Source organism: Lissotriton helveticus, chromosome 2_1 (genome assembly GCF_964261635.1).
Source record: "Lissotriton helveticus chromosome 2_1, aLisHel1.1, whole genome shotgun sequence".
NCBI lineage: Eukaryota > Metazoa > Chordata > Amphibia > Caudata > Salamandridae > Lissotriton > Lissotriton helveticus.
Window position 1 is genome coordinate 1,333,083,306 of NC_136059.1, and position 22,157 is coordinate 1,333,105,462.

Below are 22,157 nucleotides of genomic sequence, written 5' to 3' on the forward strand. Positions count from 1 at the left end.
CTCTAAGTCCTCCCGCTCTAACATTTTTAAATTCAAAAACCGTGATCGTACCCATTTTACATCTTCCTTTACAATCCCGTCTGGGTTGTTGTAGATGTCAACCCGCCCCAGTTTGTTAAACGTAGATTTAATATATGACAGCCAAGGAATTCTCCTGGCCTCATCTAGAGCAATACAATCCCTTTAAATGTAATGATTCAATGTTATCTCAGGATTAAGCCAAGTTTTAATCCAACATACTAGAGGGGCCAATCTCAGCTGGTCAGTCACGTACCCCTGGCTTAATTCCTGATGGATAGAAAAAGTCGGGGTACATTGAGGTACCGACAAAAGGGTGTGTAAAAACTTATTTTCAGCCAATTGTACTCCTCGTAAATACTTATAGCCACTGTTCCCAATAACGTGCGTGCATGTGCACGCGCGCAGCTCTGTTAAATGTAGCGTGCAGTGCTGTGTGTGGAGCGCGCACACACAGCACATCAAAGAAGAAAGATCGCACCACTGCGGCCCGAAAAACGGGTGTTTCTTTCAGGCTGTGGTGCATACTGTTGTGCTATTGTTGAAGTATTCATGCTAATTGCAGTGCCATCACCAGCAGCAATTAACATTAATACTTTAAACAAAAGCAAATAATCTGCTTGTCATCACCCCTGCAGCTGCGGCACTCTATTAAGAAAAGAAATTCAGGGGGGGCGTGGCCAACTGCCGAGCATGGCGGCAGTGTAAAACGGGAGCTCCTCCAGGCTAACCGGCCTGCATTGTAAATCCGTATATTGATCCGATCCTGCGCCCGCTCGAAGGAGCGACATCGACTCGGGGAACCGAGCGGCATAACCAGATCCGACCCCGGTGACGATCGGCCACCGGGAACTGCTTTATCCTGCAGCAGCAAGCGTCGGCCTGCGTGTGGTCAAGCGCACCGGCCTCCAGTAAGCAGCGAGCCCGGGCGGAAGTTTGCCATCCTCGGCCGGGGCGGTGTATGAACAGCCGACCGCAAGCGTCCCTGTCATTGAAGGTACCAGCGCGCACCGCCTGCCTGGCGATCACCCCTGCGTATCCCGGAGGGACGGCGAGGAGCTAGAGTACCTGCAGGTACTGCCTGTAGCCAGCGAGAACGCCAGTGGCGGTAGGGATATCTCGGAGCCCCGGGAGGCGCCATTTTCAGGAGGTCGGGCAGCCAGCCGTGCCGTGACAGCCATAGTGCGGCGAACTCTAAGAAGGGGGCCTCGCCGTCCCCCCACGCCATAACAGACCCGGAGTGCGCCCTGCTTTAGCGGGGGAACAATTTGGGCTCCGGTGACAGAAAGGAAGACATCGTGGGAAGCACTGCGGTGGCGCCCCCCCCCCCCCCCTCCTACTGCATGAACACCCGTACCCTACAGACATGCGAGAGGGCTGACGGGCACCCCGTGGGGTACCTCCGGTGTTCATCAGCAGCAAAGCAGCGATCAGTAGCGCTACAGGGGGCGCGAAGACAGGACGCGTCACTGCACTGAACTGCGCAGAACCGCCTCCCAGGCTGACGTACCGACCACTCCGGCTACCGGTATCAGCTTGATTGGGCCCTTTGGCGACTGCACGGTGCCACCTGCTCCTGGTAGGGAACGCATTGGACTGCCTGGCGATCAGATAAACTGCAGGTCTCGCGGAACAGCACTGACCCGAAGACCGAAGTTACCTGCCACCCCCATCAACGCGACAGCATGGCGGGCAAGGGCACAAGGAGTGCGTCGACCCAGGCGAAGCTGGATAAATTTGCGTACAACCAGTCTGGACACTCACAAAGCGGCGGCCGCCACTCTGCTGGTGCGGCCTCGGAACCGGGTGGGACCCCGAAGGTAACCTTGGAGGACGTCATGAAAACCCTTACCGAGGTCCGAACAACAGTGGGCTCCATTTCCTCCGAGGTGTCTCTGCTCAGAGCAGACTTCCAGAAAATGACGGAAAGAGTGTCCCAAGTGGAGGTAGTCACGAAGTCGCTCATTGAGGATACCTCGGACCTGCAAGTGGCCATGGAAAGCATGGAGAAAGTCACAAAACAGCTGCAAGAGAAGCTCGACGATCAGGAAGGGCGTTCCCGGAGAAACAACGTCCGCATCCTGGGCCTGCCGGAATCGGAAGGTAAGGCCGCGATGGACTTGTACATTGAAGACCTAATTAAAACCCAACTGAAGCCTAAAGGCCTCTCCCACTTCTTCTCTGTGGAACGGGCACATAGGGTCCCGGGTGGAGCGGCTAAGTCGGGGGCTACCCCGCGACCAGTACTAGCTAGACTATTCAACTTTCGCGACAGGGACGCAATTCTGCAAGCAGCAAGGGTCTCTCCACCTATAAAGATTCAGAACTCGACTTTGGCCTTTTTCCCGGACTACACGGCGGAGGTGGCTAGGCGAAGGAAATCGTTCACGGAAGTGAAGAAGGCGTTGCGAGACAGGGGCCTACCATACTCTATGCTATTCCCCGCCAAATTGCGCATAGTGGCTGAAGGAAAGACATGGTTCTTTGACACACCAGAAGTAGCTAGGGAGTGGCTTGATGGATGGAGGCAGGTGGGACAGCCCCAGCGCCCGCACAGGGAGAGGCAACACCAACGCAATGGAGAGACGACATTTCATCAATCCAACGGTCCTACGACTGGGGAACAGGCAACGGAATTAGAATCGGATCTTGAAAGGGACCCACTAGACTCTGGACAACCTGTACGGGGCTGAACTGAACGGACTGCAGGTGGAGCAATATATTCGTAGCCCTTGGGGACTCAATGCCGGTGGAGCTGAGTAGGGCGGGCATTGGCCGGTGACTAGGGGGGTCTCACCAACCCCACAAGCAAGTAAGATGAGCGGGGATGGGATTAAGCACTCTGCACAGTTGGGGAAGCGGGCGGGAGTTCGTCCGTGGAGCAGGGTAGCAGGGAGGGGGGATGGGATTGAAGTTTTCTTGTTTGAAGTTATGTTTTTGTTCATAGTCATCATGCAGCACTCACACTGTATCATTGCCTCGATTGTCGCCTTTCTCCTACACGGGTTAGCACATGGCACTACCTGTGTTCATACTAGAGACGCCCTTAGTGCGAAGCTCCCACACCGACTCCATGGACAGGTCGCCTCGCAACACGCCTGCTGAAGGTTCCCCTGTAGGCATGGGAGTTCCCCCACTGCGCCTGCTAACCTGGAATGTCAGGGGCCTAGGGGACAAAATAAAAAGGGGCTTAGTACTACAGGCCATCAAGAGACAAAGCCCGGACTTAGTCCTTTTACAGGAAACCCACCTTGCAGGTTCCACTTGTAAAGCTCTTAATAGACGGGGCTACTCAATGGCGATACATGTTGAATTCACCACTGGTTCCAGGGGGACAGGCATACTGGTAAAGAATTCATCTCCCTTTATCATTACACACCGAGTGGCGGATGATCAGGGTCGCTTCGCAGCGCTGCATGGCCAGTGGGAGGGCAGAACCCTTAATATAGTGTCGGTGTATATCCCCCCGGCGCTCCACTCTGTGGCACTACCTGCCCTTAGTAATCTCCTTCTTAACCTTCCTGAGGGGGATACAATCATTGGGGGAGACTTTAACGCAATCATGGATCCACTGGTAGACACCCTTCCTACTAGGACCCACTCACGAGGCACGAATTCACTCTCGGATTTTGTGGAGGCCCTGGGTATAATAGACGTCTGGCGGCACCTACATACAGGGGATGCTCAATACACCTACTACTCTGCCGTACATAACAGCCTATCACGTATAGATTATTTCCTAGCCCTGGGGTTGGGACTGGGAATGGTGGATAAAGTGGACATTCTACCCAGGGGCGTTTCTGATCATTCCCCCATTGCTCTATCACTCACCACCAGAGAAAGAAAATGTGCTAGGCTCTACCCAATCTACCCGAATTTCTTGAAAGTTCCGAAGATTCGGCAAAAGCTCAAACTAACGACAACACAATACTTTACAGAAAACACGGGAACGGTGACATCACCGTCAGTTTTATGGGAAGCGTATAAAACAGTCCTCCGGGGGGCGGCCATATCCGCAATAACAGGGCATAAACGAGACTCCCGTAAGGAGCTCACGAAACTGGAACTGGCACTCCATGCGGCCAATACCGCGCACATGACAGACCCCTCCCCGGCCGCGACGCACACACTTCTGATACGACAACAGCAGTACCAGGCCCACCTTAGGACGACAGAAAAGGGTTACATTGCAGACACTAAGTGCAGAATATATGACGTAGGCGACAAAGCGGGTAAAATGCTGGCGTGGTTAGACAAGAGGGAGAATGGAACGAAAGGCATTCCAACACTGCATACGGAGGAAGGGCAGACACTGACCCATCCAGAGGACATAGTGTGCGCCCTGGCTCGGCATTATCGAACAGTGTACACTCCGGACCGTATAGTCACAAAACAAATGGCGGCAGCAACACTGACGGGCATAGCAGTCCCCAGCATTACACAGGAAGACATGCTAGCCCTGGAGGTAGACCCGACGGGAGACGAGATCCAGTTGGCGATCCAGGCTTTGCAATCTGGTAAGGCCCTGGGTCCAAATGGGATACCGGTGGAGTGGTACAAGTCAATGGCGCCAGACCTCAGTGCCCCACTGTTGAACATGTATCTAGAAAGCAGGGACAGAATGGAACTGCCACTGGACCAACGCACGGCCACGATTGTCGCAATACCCAAGCCGGGGAAACCCCCGACTGACAGGTCCTCATATCGCCCGATATCGTTGCTTAATATCGAGGCAAAGATATTGGCTAAGCTTCTGGCCACCCGTCTGCAACCACACCTAAGTACTCTAATCCACCCTGACCAGTCAGGCTTTATGCCTCACAGAAGCACGGCGCTGAATCTCCGGAGGATACATGGAGTGTTGGCCCGTGCACACCTCCTCTCGGAACGGGCTGTGATCCTCTCCCTCGACGCTAAAATGGCGTTCGACTTAGTGGAATGGGAGTACCTCTTCATGGTGTTGGAATGTATGGGATTTGGGCCAAAATACATAGCGTGGATACGACTACTCTATACCAAGCCGGTCGCACAAGTAGTAGCCAATGGCCACATTTCACCGCGGTTCCACTTGGGCAGGGGCACCAGACAGGGTTGTCCCTTGTCGCCCTTGCTCTTTGCATTAGTGCTAGAACCCCTGGCGATTCAAATCAGGACTACTCCCCTCTTTGCGGGTATCAAGTGGGAGGAAGGGTGGGAGGACAAAGTCTCGCTATACGCCGACGACATGCTAGTCTACATGACGGCACCTGACGAAGGCATCCCAGCCCTGCTAGAACTTTGTAATGCACACGGATCCTCGTCGGGCTACACCCTTAATTGGTCAAAATCAGTCATATACGTACTGAAAGGCCCGGCACCGAGACTGAGGGCTGATTGCCCCCTGACCGTATCTACGACCTCCTTTAAATACCTGGGTATTATCATCACGCGGGCAGATACAGACTTCTTTGCCAGTAACCTAAAGCCACCTATAGATCGCCTACGGGCAGATGTCAAGCACTGGGCGACCCTACCCCTGACCCTCCTGGGAAGGGCGGCACTGTACAAAATGATGGCACTACCGAGGCTCCTCTATGTCTTGGAAAACACACCACATCTGGTACCACCGAGATATTTCAGGCAGATAGTGGCGCTAGTCACCACGTTGCTCTGGGGTGCGGGCCCGCCTCGTATAGCGTACGACAAACTGGTTAAAAGCTGGTATGAGGGAGGAATAGCACTCCCCAACATTCAGCTGTATTACTGGGCGGCCCAGCTTAAAGTAATAAACTACTGGATCCACACCCCGAGAGAAGACCCGGCCTATCGAGCAGATTGGGCACAACTTGGGGAGGAATGCCTGTTCTCAGTACTTTATAATAAACAACAACTTAAGGATCTAGTCGGTCCAACCAAACACACAGCGACCCTATGGCACATAGCGCAGGCTCGCCTAGGATGGGCAGGAAAAATCACTAGAATGACACCGTTATGGGACACGAAATCTTTAGGTAATCTCAGGGGATGTAAGGGCTTTGAGCGTTGGGACTCCATAGGCATCTCCACGGTGGGGGACCTTTGGGACAAGGATACAGTAATACCGTTTCCACAACTACAACAGCAGTATCACCTCAGACCCACAGAAACATTCCGTTATGTCCAAATTAGACATGCACTACTGGGTGCGATTCCAGTAAATACTACTCTGCCAGAATCCTCCCCGCTAGAAGACAGGCTACTAACAGACTTCATGATCCAAAGCGCGACCTCACTCACATAAAAAAAACTGATCAATAATTTGAAGGACCCCACGCTGAAACTCAAAGAAAGGTGGGAGGAGGAAATAGGCGAGGTAGATGAAAATGAGTGGAATGAGGCGCTGGCCTCCCCGAGAGAGGCAGGAATCTCGAGCAGGTTCAGATTGGTACAACTAAAAATTTTACACCGCATATACTACACCAGGACACTACTCCACAAGATACAGAGAGCGCCACATCCCTTTTGCTTGAGAGGCTGCGGGGAGGAGGGGACATTGTTTCACACCCTATGGGAATGCCCACACATACGTGAATTCTGGACGAAGATAATGCGCACAATCTCACAGGCACTTAATGTCTCCGTACTGCCGGAACCTCGCAAGTGCCTCCTAAGCATTTGGGACCCCAATGACCTAGGCCGATATGAACTGATCTGGGCTACACTGGCCATGGCAGTGGCCAAGCGCGATATAGCGCAAAGATGGGGCGCGCCAGACCTCCCCACAGCGAATAGATGGGCTAAAGGTATGGACATCCTGATGATCACAGAGAGGGCAGTCTACACCCTACGCGCGGCACCGCGCAAGTGGAACAAGATATGGCTAGCATGGAATGTGTATAGGGGTGAGATCTGTGACCCACTGCCAGAGGGAGATGACCTGGGCTCGGAAGGGGAGGAGGAGTGAAAGAGTGGAATAGAGGGCCTGCCATTCGCGGGATGAACGCACAAAAGGGTAGTGTCTTGACTAAGACTATGTAACAGTGCAAGCACCAAGGAAGGGGCTGCTAGAAGAGGCGATTGGAACTATATCGGCAATGATGACACCGGTTGGGGGGGGGGGAATGTTTATTTACTATGTTATATTATAGGACTGTTCTTATTGCCTGACAGGAAGACGGTAGTAATTAACCAATGTACTACATATGACTACAATGTGCGAAAATATACTTAAGAATGTTCACAGATACGTTACAATATGACACCGTGAAATTGTAAATGTAATTTTGATATGTGCCTACTACTCCTTCCTATCAATAAAGTTTTAAAAAAAAAAAAACATGAAACTACCTCTCACAACACATTAGAGCCTCCTCTTCACTACTTGATTTTCGCAAAAGCTGATGACCTTCAAATAATGCAGCGGGTACCACATGCCTAGACACCAGCTCAATGACCTGGATACCCTTGTGGGTGATTAGTGCGCTGTACAAATCAACACATGATGACATAACATATAAATATTGAAGAAAATTGTAAACAGTAATTATCACTGGGGACTCAACAGCTTAGTTTGTTAGTTTTAGATCTGAAGGAAGTCATCATCAAAAATTTTAATTGATCGGTTAAATCGGAGAAGAACAATGCTTAAGCTGGTTCTCTGAGCCCAAAAACTGCCTGGTGGTGAACTAAGATGGAATGATTGTGGATAGGTCAATTAATCTAAGACAAACGGACGTTCACTGTATGGACTCATTCTGAGATTAACCAAGACTGAATCTAGTGCAGTTTCTGTGCCCATGGCAGAAAGAAACCCAGTTTGAGCTGCAGCCAATACGTTTTTTTTTGCACTAGATAGCTGTATTACCAATTGGCCAGATATTTCACTATTGTGTGGTGGTGCTGCTGGTGATTTAAAGCGCCTGGGTACCTTATCGGGTGATTAGCCATGCTTTATAAATCCTGATTGATTGATTGAAATGTGCTTCTATGGCTTACTTAAATATGGCCTTTGCACCGAATCATCCAGTCAAATTGTCCAGCTCAAACTGTACCTGCATGTATGATTTTAAGAGTTTATTTTTGATGGTTTATTTAATGGTAAAATATGAAAATATCGCAAAAGAAATAGCAATGTTGTGAAGTAAATGTGATGCTGATACCTTGAGATATATTATTGTTAAATAAAATGTAGAAATGATAAGAAAAGAAATTCAGCAAGCTACAACATGGCGTGAAAAGCACACGTCATGTTTGTAAACTTGCTGATTTTTTCATCTTACCAGAGCTGGGCTGCCGGTGATTGTGAGACTTTGTTAAAGTGTTGAGGTTAATTGCAGCTCCAGACGGGCGCTGCGATTAACCTGAAAACTTTACCAAATGCCCACAATCACCGCCCAGCCCAGCTCTGGTAAGAAAAGAGATGCAGCAACTCTACAAATAAGGCGTGAAAAGCACACGTCATGTTTGTAGACATGCTGAATCATTCTTAACAGAGCTGGGCTACATCTCACCACAGAATGTCACATTTACGTTTTCCCGAGGTACAGAGTGAGACCTTGGGAAAACAGAATAAGAACTCAAATGGAGAGGGCGGAGGTAGCAACTCCAAGCGCTGCAGCTCGAGTGGAAAAAACACAAATCTACTTGCAAGAAGAACAATACCTTAAATGTAGAATACCTTAAAATTTCGATTCCGTTATTGATTAGCTGCTTTTTTAAACTGCCACCTACACCAATACGCAAGATAAGCTCTCCTCCCAGATTCTTACAAAGGAGGATCCCACAGATCACAAAGATGGCAAGGACGGTGTTAAAGCGAGCTATTTAACACCACAAACAAAAAGTGTATAAAATCCATTTTGAAATATCTAGAGCAGAGTTTCCCTCTAATGCCCTTACTAGGAAAGCCCTTGGAATGTGTGACGTTAAACACAAACAATGATTTCTATGTGTTTCTACTTTCGAGCTGCTTGCACATTGAAATACCTTGTCATGCATAACCTATCAAACGTAAATATGTACACCCAAATATTAAGGCACCTGATATGAAGTATCAAGATCTCTTTTGAAATCCCTCAATGCAAAAGAAGCATGGAATATTTTCAAAGGGGCGTGGCCAGTGTAATTAAGAGCGTGGCTTAAGACACATAAGCAAAAAATCTGTACTTAGCATAGTGTACCGCCCGACTTATATTTTGCTGTTTCTGTCATTGCATCCAGTTTTATGATACAACAAGTAACATCATATCTACAAGTCAGGACTATTGCCTTTGTCAATGGTTGTTAGTTGCATAAGATGAATAAGCCACAGCTATGGCTTCTATATAATATTAAAAGCTTCCACTTAAAGCCCTGATGACACCAGAACTATGTTGCTGCCCCTGAGTTTCAAAAAGAGAAGGGAAGCAAGTGTTAGTGAAGAGAATACTCCCGACAGATGGATCAGTCATTTACAAACTTGCATCTGCCATCTGCTCAGACCTGCAGCTTGGCAAGATTACAAGTTTTGGCAAGGCCAAACTAGCCTTCCACCCTTCTTAGTTTGTTCAGGTGAGCACGGTTACATAGAGTACTAAACAAAAAACAGAAACACCCAGCAGCTGACTAAGGTTTCGCACATTCACTTCGTTTGTTTCAAAATTATTAGGCGGTGCGGCTACTCTCACCATCCGCTGCCAAGGATGGATATCAGACCAATGGTTGTGTAAGAGCAGAGAGGCGCACACAGTAAAGTCAATAGTATACAGAAGTCCAAAATGAGTTGTAGATCTTCGGTTCTTATTTGTAAAAGTTTTCTTTATTTTCATGTACAGCGGCACTTCTGTATACTATTGACTTTACTGTGTGCGCCTCTCTGCTCTTACACAACGGTTACATAGAGCAAGCATTTAGAAATGACAAGATGGGGAAAAGGCTCCTTATATAACACCCCAACGTCGATATACAGAGACGCTACTTCTGGAGCATTGCCATACCACACTTTCTAACTTCTCTGACATATCTTTTTTCCTTCTTTCTTCACTCCCCAGCTGCTCTCGCCGTCTCCTTCTCTTCTTTTTCTCCTTCCTCATATCCGTCCCACTCCACATTTACCCACTTTCCCCTTCTCCCCATCCCATTCTTGTCTCCATTTCCCTCTCACTGCCTGTTCTTTGCTTTCTCTCTTATTGTTTCCCATTCTCCGTTCTCCGTCCCAGTTCTCCAAAGCCTCTGGCTGCCTTTCTCTTTCCGTCCCTCTCTTACCAATTTCTACATTACTCCTTCCCCATTTATCGTCTTTGCGCCCTGACTTTTTTTCTACTTTGTTCCTCTCTCTCCCCCTTTCTCCGCCACTAAATCCTATTTCTCAGTAGTCTCCTCTCCTTTTCCTTCAGGCTATGTTACAATTTAGAAAACACATACCACTATCCCTGAATATTGGATGGAAGCACATTTAGAATTTGGACCAATGTGGCTCTGCAGTGTCGGAGACCTGGCCAAAAAGGACATGAAAAAGCTGAAAATGGATCATAAATCCAAAGCTGTTCTAATCAGGGGTCCCACAAATAAGTTTGGGCCAGGCACTCAAAATCTTTAAGATGTCCCTGTGCATTTTTTAAGTTTTCATGTTAATCGCAGCACCCATCATGAGCTGCAATGAACACAAAAACCTTAACAAATGCACACAATCACCCAGAGCCCATCCCAATTAAGAAAAGAAATGCAGTAACATAGCTGCCATGGTTTCAAATTGCAATGTGGGATGTTTTCATAATTTCACTATAATTATTAGTGCCATTTGAACAGGGCCGACTTTAGTGCTGGTGGTGCCTGGTGTGACAATGTTTGTTGGCGGCCCAATGACCACCTCAGCCACGGATACCCTCATTACCATTCTTTAACAGTGACCCTCAAGTCTCCATAACCCCTCTCTCTTTCATATTTATTTTGTTTAATAGCACTTTACTTCGCATACACATTACACAGAGACTCTGAATCACTGTGTGTACATCACTGTATAGGAAATGTTACACCAGACAGAGGAATAAAATGTCTCTTCTTATCAGAGCTGGGATGCTTGGGTTTTAAGCAAACGTTTGAAGTGATATTTGGCGCTGCACACACGCGCGGACTGGTTCCTGGCGCCCATAGCCATGGCTGTAGCGCACAAAGACCCTACACTGCCGCACACAGAGGAAAAAAAATTAGAGGGATCATTGCTTATAGCCCCAAATGGCAGCGCCATATGTGGCTTCAAGACTCATACTGCTCTCCTGTAGTGCCGGTGTTTCAGGTGCTCCCTCCGTAGCGGCACCCGCCGCTTGCGTCTTCCGTCTTGGCCCCTTAGGTAAATTATTTGAATTTTTTGGCCTTTTGGAGTTTTCGGCCCCGCCAGCCATTCGACTTCTTCGCGCTCGTACTCAGGAGGCCAGGCGCTGACTCCAAGCCGCGCGGGCCGGGAACAGCCCACCATAGTCTGCCGATCAAACCCGCGGAACGCTGGAGGTAGAGCCCGGGAAACGCCAAGCGCTGCGGGGGACCCGACGATACGAACGACACCAATCCAGGAGCATTGCCGGCTCCGCCAAGGAAACACAGGTATCCGGATGTCAAAAATCCCTCGAACCAGGTTAAAGAGAAGCCGTCAGGTAAGAAGGGAACGAGCAACGGCGAGAAGCATCTTGAGCCACTCACTCAGAGGCACGAGCATCCGCCATCTTGCCTCCCTGGAATGGAAGTAGTTTCCCTGTGGATAAAATAAAAGTGCAGTTGCACTATGCAGTTGCACTAATACAACGGCATTTTTAAAAGTGCAATTGTACATTATTTATAATAACACGTGAACGGCTGTCTTTGCAAGCATGTACTTTTCCAAGGCACTCAGGTTTCCGAGAGTACACTTTGCAAACTTTATGTATTCAAAACATTGCTAAGTCTGCACTTGAGTAATGGAGTAAACCTGTGGGTGCAGATTTAAAATGTAAAAAAAAAAAATCGGATCCCAATGTATGAAGCTTGTCAGTCCTGTAGGTTAGGTGGGGGGCAACCAACACTACAACCCCCAATTTGCTGTCTGTTTTCAAATTAAAGCCCTGGGCAAACTATAGGGAACAAAATGGTTGTCCTAAATAAGATCAGTGCCACTTGTTGTCTTGCTATGGTCATAACCACCACTTTGGCAGATTGAGCTGCCGCTGGGAAACACTTTGAACAGTTTACTGATAAACTTTCCTTTCAAAACAAAACTGAGTGTACTTTCAAGTGGTAGTCAGATAATATTGTTTGTGGTTAGTAAAATCAGAAAAAAAGAGTAAGGGAGTAGACTTTGATCTGGCATTAGATTGTTGCAGATGTTCTGGGATTATCTGCAGGTTTGTTATTTATGCGGCACACCTCTGAAGTTGGACAGTTGGAAGATGACTTGTAAAAGAGTGGAATCAAATTTCACCTTAAATCATGCACAAAGTGCATTAGATGTTTATTTTTTTTTTGCATTTTCATTTTAATTTCTTAGGAGAGCATGGATATCATTTTTTTTGTGAGCCCCTTTTTATAGTTTTAAACACCTGTTCTCTAAGGCCTACGCTGAAAAGGTATCAATTTATCATGGGAACTTGCAAACAACAAGCATAGACAAAAGCAAGATATAAAAAGCAAAGTACAAGCTCCCAGAATGCACGGTTCTGGTAACCTAGAAGCAAGACTAGCTTAAGCAGTCACACAAGACAATCCTAAAGAGAAAGGTAACTTATTTTTTCATTAGCATATATGTATGGTGAAGGTTGGAATGTGAAAACATGCACTGTATCAATGTGAATCCTGAAAACTCAATAAAGAAAGTTTGGACAAAAAATAAAAAAAGTTTAAAATAAGTTAAAATGTTATATGTGTGTATTACCATACTCACTTTCATATATGTGTGTGTTTGTTTAACTCATTAAAAATGTATATATTTGTAATATTTTTTAATTTATATTATATGAATGTTATATGTTAAAATATGTAAGTTGTAGTTATTTAAACTACATATAGTAAAGAACAATATTTTTGTATCATTTTTTGATATTAGTGTAAAATGATATTTTTATCGATATTTTAGTACTTACCATTATATGTATAGGAAAAAGATATTTTTGTGCTCGATATTATTGACATGATATTTCTGTATCACAATTTATTTTCTGTTGATATTGTGTCATAGAACCATGCCACTCCACTATACACCATTGCAATCTACTCTGCGCCACTCCACTCCATCTCGCTGCACTCTAGACCGTTTCACTCTATTCCAATGCACTCCACACCACTTTACTCAAAATCAGTACACAATGCCACTGCACTCTATGCCAATCCGATCTGCACCACTGCACTGTATGCCACTACACACTACTCTACAACATTCAACTCTGCCCCACTGAACTATATGACACTGCACTTTACACCAATGTACTCTATGCCACTCTACTCTGCAACACTACACCCTCTGCCACTGAACTCTGTGCCACTCTACTCTGCGCCGCTGCACTCTGCTCTGCACCAGTCTGCTCTGGGCCACTCTTCTGCACTCTATGCCAGTGCACTCTACGTCACCATACTCTATGCCACAACATTCTACGTCAATTCACCCTATGCTAATTTATTCTACTGTGGACGCATTCTATGACCTTGCACTCTACGCCACTTCACTCTATGCCTATCTCCGCTACACCACTCTACACTATGCCAATACACTCTACCCAACTCTACCACGCACCACTGCATTCTATGCCACTGTACCACTGTAATCTGCACCGCGCTGCTGTATGCCAGTGCACTCTACATCACTTTACTCTGACATTCTGCTATGCAAGACTGCACTCTCCTCCTCTGAAATCAATACCACTCTACTGTCATTTTACTCTGTGCCACTGCACTCTGTGCCATTACACTATACACTGAACCACTCAATTCTACACCACTCTGCTGCACTCTACATAAACGCACTCTATGCCACTACACTCTACACCTCTCTACTGTGCATCACTCCACTCTATGCCACTCTAATCTATTCTACACCACTACAGTCCATGCCACTGCACTCTAAACCACTCTACTCTACACCGCTCCCCTGTACCCTGCACTGCTCCACTCTACCCTGCTCCACTCCACTGTACGACCCCTCACTCTACTCTGAAACAATCTTCTCTACGCAACTGCACTCTATGCCAATGCACTCTACTCCATTGCAATCTATTTGGCACCACTCTACTCTGCGCCTCTGCACTCTACTCTGCACCACTCTGCTCTCTGCCACTCTATGCCAGTGCATCACCATACTCTATGCCACAACATTCTTTGCCAATCTACTCTACGCCAATCCATTCTATGCTACTCTATTCTACTGTGCACTACTGCATTCTATGACACTGCACTCTGCGCCCCTTCGCTCTATGCCTCTCCTCTACTCTGCGGCACTCTACTCTATGCCAGTACACTCTACCCTATTCTACTATGCAGCACTTCATTCTACGCCACTGCACCACTGTATGTCAATGCACTCTACCTCACTACACTCTGACACTCTACAAGGCCCCACTTTCTGCCTCTAAAATCAATGCCACTCTACTCAATGCCGCTCTGTCACTCTACTCTGTGCCACTGAACTCTATGCCATTGCACTCTACTCCGCACCACTCAATTCTAGACCACTCTGCTGCACTCTAAATCAGTGCACTCTGTGCCACTACACTCAATGCCACTTTACTCTGCGTCACTCCCCTCTAAGCCACTATAATCTATTCTGCACCAGTACACTCCATGCCACTGCACTCTACGCCACTCTATGCTGAATCTCTCCACTCTACCCTGCACCACTCCACTTGACGACCCTTCACTCTACTCTGAAACAATCTTCTCTATGCCACTCCACTCTACGTCATCGCACTATACTCCATTGCAATTTATTCTGCATGACTCTACTCTGTGTCACTGCACTCTACACCAATGGACTGTACAACACTTTACTCAAAGCCAATGCACTCTACGCCGATCTACTTTGCACCACTGTACTTTATGCCACTTCACTATAGTCCACTCTACCATACTCCACTCATTTTACTCCATGATACTCCACTCTGACGGACGCTCTACTCCACTAAACTCTACTCTACTCTATGCCACTCTAAAACACAACTCTACTCTACGACGCTCTACGCAACTCCCCCTACGCCACTTATTCTACGACGCACTACTCCACTCTGACACTCTATGCCACTCGACTCTATGCCATTGGACTCTACAATACTTTACTCATCTCCATGCCATTCTACTCTCCTACACTACTCCACTGTATGCCACTCCACTCTACAACAATCTCTACTTCACCCTACATCACTCTACAACACGTTACTCCACTCAACACCCTCTAAAGCACTCTGTGACACTCTATGCCACTCTACTGTACAACACTCTACTCCACTCTGACACTCTACTTCATTCTGTGCCACTCAACTGTACTCCAATCTACTCCCTTCAGAACACTCTGCACCATTCCACTCTCTGCCACTTCATTTCACGTCATTCAACCCAACTCGACTCTACAGCACTCTACGACTCTCTACGCCACTCCATGACATTCCACTCTGCACTAGTTTATTACACTCCACTCTTCTTTACTCCACTAACTTTTAGTCATGCTGAACCGCAGCCATGCTGGTCTACAACATAGCTAAAACATATTGGCAAAGCCAGTGGTTCTTGCTTAGGCTAGACCTATTGGCTTTGCCAGTGCTTGTCCTATAATTGGTAGTCCTGTTTTAATACAAATGCAATGGTCCCACAGGAACACCATTGGCCAATTCACGGTTTCTGCTGCATTCAGACCGGTGGTGACCCGGCTAAGGGCTGGAAATTTGCACCCAGTGATGGTGGCTTCAATATTCAAACAAGAGTTAATTCCTGAAAGTCTGAGGCAAGCAAGTCTGTAATTCGTCACTGGATAAAGCATGGACTTCAAAGTATCACCCACAGTGGTCGATATTGCAAAGTTGAGATAGACATTATTGGAGAGAGGCAGGGGTGTAGTTACCATTGATGCAGCAGATATAGTGCTAGGAGCCCAAAGACCAAAGGGTCCTATTGAACCTGATAATTGTTTTATTTTGCTACCCCCAAAAGCAGTCAAATGGATAATTTTCCTTGCTTGTACCTGGGCCTTTTTCTTCCTTGCTACGCTACTGGGGAGAGGGTATTTTTTGACATGGAAAAGTAGAACAAAGATGTATTGAGAAAGAAGAGGTGTCTTCATCGGTGGGAGAGTTGCCTCTCTGACTGTGGGATGTTGGGGGTAGTGAGATACAGCTGCTTGTAAACACTGACTTCCCTCCGTTCAGTGACTCAACTCTTGATTCAATGCTCTTATTTTTTTCAGCTCTCCGTGCCCTCCAGGTTGGCTTTGCTTCCTGGGCAAATCATCAGACTGCACGAAGTTCTAGAAAAGGAAAATCTTAGAAGGGCATCCCAGATAAGTAATTCAGTGGGTACTCCAGTTCAAGGGTTGGATTCACCAGGCGGGGATTACATTGACGTCCTAAGCATGCCATCGTAAGTAAAAATAAAAAAATTAATAAATAAAATAAAAAAATATATATAAATATATACATATCATTTTAACATAGCTTATTTTCTTTAGCCAATTGTGCACACTCTTTCACTTTAAAACAAGTCAGAAAACGGAGACGCATCATGTGATTGTGATCAAGCTCCCTAGGAGGAACGAAACGCGTCATGGAGGGCACTGCTCCCGTGTTATTTTCTGCCTGATAAACTGCACTGCTTCACCCACTGGTGTTATGTGGGAGTCCGTGATTTTGTCCTTGGAGTTGGGAGATCCGTGCCTGTGGTTCCACCGTAGAGGAGGATTTGGTGGTTATGTATATATATATATATATATATATATATATATCCCACATCTCCCTCCAAAGAGAAAGCAGAGGCCTGAGGGGGGTTCCTTTGGGAACGCTTTTATTTCTCAGATGCACAAAATGTCAATGGCGGCAAATGCATTTTGGCGGTCTTCGTGCCTTCATCAGCGCCTTTCACTGAGTGGAGCCAGTCGATTTCATCTAATAGTCCTGCCTCTCTGTTTATAATGTTACTGAAGCCAATGCAGTCCTCCCACTAGCCAATGCAGCTCACCTGTCGGTAGTTTCGGATGAATGCCGAACTCCAACTCCCAGCATGCAACATGGTAATGCATCTGGGTCGGCGATGTGGAGGATGATTTTCCAATGTTGTCTGTTGTATTGTCTTGGTGCAGGTGTGGCGAACGGACCCCAAAGCTAGCACCGGAGTTTCAAAACATCACCTCGGGTCCCCTCGTTTCGCCGCAGCCATTTTGTAAGGTAAATAAGTAAACGTGGCAGCTGAGTAGCCCTGTTCGCGGCCAAATGCCTCATACCGCTTGGTACAGTTCCTTACGTAGTGGCGGACACCAGACCATTCGATCCCTCGAGCACAAAATGCACTGCGAAGCAGTGCGTCTGCCAGCGTTGTCCGGGTCACTTTTTGCAGCAGGGCCATCTGAACAGCGCCTCTGGCTGGCGCTGATAATACATCCCACATCTCCCTCCAAAGAGAAAGCAGAGGCCTGAGGGGGGTTCCTTTGGTAACACTTTTATTTCTCAGATGCACAAAATGTCAGTGCGGCAAATGCAAAGGGGGCAATATTGTTCTCATGACGAGGGAACAATATTGCCAGGAGGCATTAAGACAACTGAATGACAACAAGTTTTATGAGAGAACCAACATGAGATGCTACAATGAAAGCATTACAGTACAACAGGCTTTAATCAAGAAATGGCACATGAAGTTAATGTTGGATACAGAGGAATATCTATTTCTCAAGAAAAACAATCCAGTAATACCAACGTTTTATCAATTGCCAAAATCCCATACAGATGAGAAAACCCTCCTGGCAGACCAATCGTTTCATCGATAGGAGGTTTAGCAGAAAATATATCAATATATATTGACCATTTTGTCTTTCCCTGGGTTTTACAATTGAACTCCTATATCAGAGACACGAAAGATTTAATTGTGAAGATCAGTGACCTCGTATGGGAAACAACGTATATCTTAATGGCGTTAGACATCACAAGCCTGTATACGTGCATCGAACATGAGCATGCGGAAATGGTTTGCCAATAAACCACGACTCAGGAAAGATCCAATGATAGAGAAACCAAGTACTTTAAGTGTCAATGACGCAGAACTGCTACAATCTGTACAATTATTGGCGGGCTGTGATGATGTGATTGACAATGCTGTTTTGAACTTGGTTGACACTGAGGACACAATACATATGACCAGCAGTAGTGGTTTTAAACCAAAATCTGTGTTTTTTCCTCAATTTACAAACAGCTACATTGATAGCTTTGAACGTGGAATGATACAAGAAATGAGACGTTTGGACAGAATGAAGCCCAAAACCAACTGGAACCTTAACAAAAAACAGTTTCTTGCACTGAAAGAGATGGAAGGTTGGGTAGATGTGGTGATAAAAAATAGCGACAAGGGTGGGAATGTGGTGCTATGGCCCATTGATATGTACCTGAAAGAGGGGTTGATGCAACTATCTGATGCACAAAGTTATATGAAAGCAACTAGAGAGGACTACAATGTATCCAGAAGTACTTATGACGAGAAATTGTGTGACTGGAAAGCCAGAGGCATACTTGAGGATGATGAGTTTAACTATCTTCAGGTAAAATATCCGAAAGTACCGGCTTTATACTTTCTCCCTAAGTTACACAAGAACTTGAAGGCACCCCCCGGCAGACCTATTGTTTCGTCGGTAGGTAGCCTTTATGAAAAAACCAGCAGGTATGTGGATCATTTTCTACAGCCCTATGTGAGTGAGTTACCCTCATATGTCAGGGATTCATCTGATTTTTTGGGTATCATTAAGGATGTTGTGTGGAGCCCTCAATATTGGCTAGTTAGCTTTGATGTGGCTAGTCTGTATACCAGTATCCCACAGGAGTTAGGGGTAGAAGCATGTGAATTCTATCTCAGGAATAGATCTGTTTCCCTTCTATCACACACCCACATGTTACTTGACATGATTTGGGAATGTATGAAGAACAACTTTTTCATCTTCAATAAATCCATGTATAAACAGATCCGGGGGGTGGCGATGGGCACTTGTTTTTCCCCCAGCCTGGCTTGTTTATATCTAGGCTGGTGGGAGGAGCTAGTGGTGAGGAAGATCGCCCACTACAGTGCCCACGTCATCCTCTGGAAACGGTACATAGACGATATTTTCTGTGTTTGGGAAGGCACTTTGGACCAAATACACGAATTTGAAGAAAATCTGAATAACAACTCTCTGAATCTTAAATTCACGAGTGTAATCAGCAAAGATCAATTGGAATTCCTAGACGTCAAACTAACAGTTAAAGGTGGTAAACTCACAAGTACTCTATTTCGGAAACTGACGGCTGGAAATAGCCTGCTTCATGCAGGGAGTAGCCACCCCCAAAGTCTGATACGAAGTATTCCCTTGGGTGAACTAATAAGGGCCAAGAGAAATTGTAGCTCTGATGAAGGCTTTCTGGAAGAGAGCGAGATTATGGTGCAGCGATTCTCAGAGAGGGGGTACAGTGATAAAATTATACAACAAGCAGTGACCAAAGTCAGTACAATGGACAGGAAAGATCTATTAATCCCCAAAGAACGTAAAAAGGATGAGAAGGTACGGTTTATTACGACTTATAATAGCCAATCTTGGAAACTTCGTAAAAGCCTTACTAAGTACTGGGAGACACTGAAATTGGACAACGATGTCAAAGAGGCAATCCATGATATTCCCTCATTAACTTACAGGAAAGCAAAATCCCTGAGGGATACTTTGAGTGGTACTTTGATAAAAGAGAGTAAAAAAACTAATTCTATTCAAGGCTTTTTTCCATGTCATAGATGCAAAGCCTGTAAACATAGTTGTACTCGAAAAACGATTGAACTATCCAAAGACAGAAGTGCCCATAAAATCACCAAACATCTTAGCTGCACTACACAGTATGTGGTCTATGCTCTAGAGTGTCCGTGTAAGAAATTTTACATAGGCTGCACTACAAAACAGGCAAAGTTAAGAATTCTAGAGCATCAGAGAGCAATAAGAAACGAAAATCAGCAATACCCTGTAGCGAGGCATTTTGCACGGGTACACAACAAAAATCCAAATTTGATGAAATTTTGTGTATTGGACAGCGTTGAACTTAATGAGAGGGGAGGGAACAGGTGGCTAGAGCTACGCAAGTTGGAATCAAAATACATTATAATGTACAATACCTTGCAGCCCACTGGACACAATCTGGGTGAGGAGCTAGCCATTCACCTCCAAACATAGAGTACGGTTTTTCTTTGATGTAGAACAGGCTGCTGCTTGTTTGGTATCTGAAGTTTAAATTTTAAATTGTTTTTAGAAAAAAATTTTTGCACAAATTTAAAATGTAAATATCCTAGAATATTGCTACAGTTCTGTTTCTTTTTTCCTTTACAGGATATGGGAGACACTACCGCCCACATGGGCATCATTGGAAGCCAATACTGATTTAATTGATGAACTTTAGCCCACTGGGGCAAAATAATAATCGAATCTAGAATCGGGGACTTGTGTGATAATAACACAGAACCGGACATTATGGTTTGCGCAGGTGCGCATGTTATATGGGCAAAATGATCATTTGTCCTCGGAATATAACCATTGTTTTATAGCTTGGAGTATATGTCTAATATGTGGCTTCCCTATTTATTCCCATATGTCTGTGAGGAGTGGTATAATTGTTTACATGAAACGTGATTTACAATGAACAGACTGAGCATATGTGGTATTTCCTTTATGTCTATACACACGTGCACTAATTGTAAACACCATGTCCCTTTAAGTAAAGGTCAGTACCAGCATAGCCCCACCCGTGAGCAAGAGATCGGTGGATCTTGAAACGCGTTGGGTTTTGCTCTGCCAATAAACTGACAGCATCGTAAAACAATTGGGCTCCGACTCTGGTTTTTCAGAAGGAAGCGCGACCAGGAGTGTGTGAAATATATATATATATATATATATATATATATATATATATCCCACATCTCCCTCCAAAGAGAAAGCAGAGGCCTGAGGGGGGTTCCTTTGGGAACGCTTTTATTTCTCAGATGCACAAAATGTCAATGGCGGCAAATGCATTTTGGCGGTCTTCGTGCCTTCATCAGCGCCTTTCACTGAGTGGAGCCAGTCGATTTCATCTAATAGTCCTGCCTCTCTGTTTATAATGTTACTGAAGCCAATGCAGTCCTCCCACTAGCCAATGCAGCTCACCTGTCGGTAGTTTCGGATGAATGCCGAACTCCAACTCCCAGCATGCAACATGGTAATGCATCTGGGTCGGCGATGTGGAGGATGATTTTCCAATGTTGTCTGTTGTATTGTCTTGGTGCAGGTGTGGCGAACGGACCCCAAAGCTAGCACCGGAGTTTCAAAACATCACCTCGGGTCCCCTCGTTTCGCCGCAGCCATTTTGTAAGGTAAATAAGTAAACGTGGCAGCTGAGTAGCCACACAACGCCCTGTTCGCGGCCAAATGCCTCATACCGCTTGGTACAGTTCCTTACGTAGTGGCGGACACCAGACCATTCGATCCCTCGAGCACAAAATGCACTGCGAAGCAGTGCGTCTGCCAGCGTTGTCCGGGTCACTTTTTGCAGCAGGGCCATCTGAACAGCGCCTCTGGCTGGCGCTGATAATACATCCCACATCTCCCTCCAAAGAGAAAGCAGAGGCCTGAGGGGGGTTCCTTTGGTAACGCTTTTATTTCTCAGATGCACAAAATGTCAGTGCGGCAAATGCAAAGGGGGCAATATTGTTCTCATGACGAGGGAACAATATTGCCAGGAGGCATTAAGACAACTGAATGACAACAAGTTTTATGAGTGAACCAACATGAGATGCTACAATGAAAGCATTACAGTACAACAGGCTTTAATCAAGAAATGGCACATGAAGTTAATGTTGGATACAGAGGAATATCTATTTCTCAATAAAAACAATCCAGTAATACCAACGTTTTATCAATTGCCAAAATCCCATACAGATGAGAAAACCCTCCTGGCAGACCAATCGTTTCATCGATAGGAGGTTTAGCAGAAAATATATCAATATATATTGACCAT

General features: G+C 46.1%; 1 protein-coding gene across 2 annotated transcripts in view; it reads left to right on the forward strand.

The window, feature by feature from the left end:
• Nucleotides 1-22,157, forward strand: part of STAP1 (signal transducing adaptor family member 1) — a 651,304-nt gene that overhangs the window by 379,405 nt on the left and 249,742 nt on the right. For both annotated transcript variants that reach the window (XM_078676250.1, XM_078676251.1), the window contains exon 5: nucleotides 16,364-16,536. In XM_078676250.1, the coding sequence (XP_078532376.1) occupies nucleotides 16,364-16,536 (173 nt within the window). The remainder of the gene's footprint in view (nucleotides 1-16,363; nucleotides 16,537-22,157) is intronic.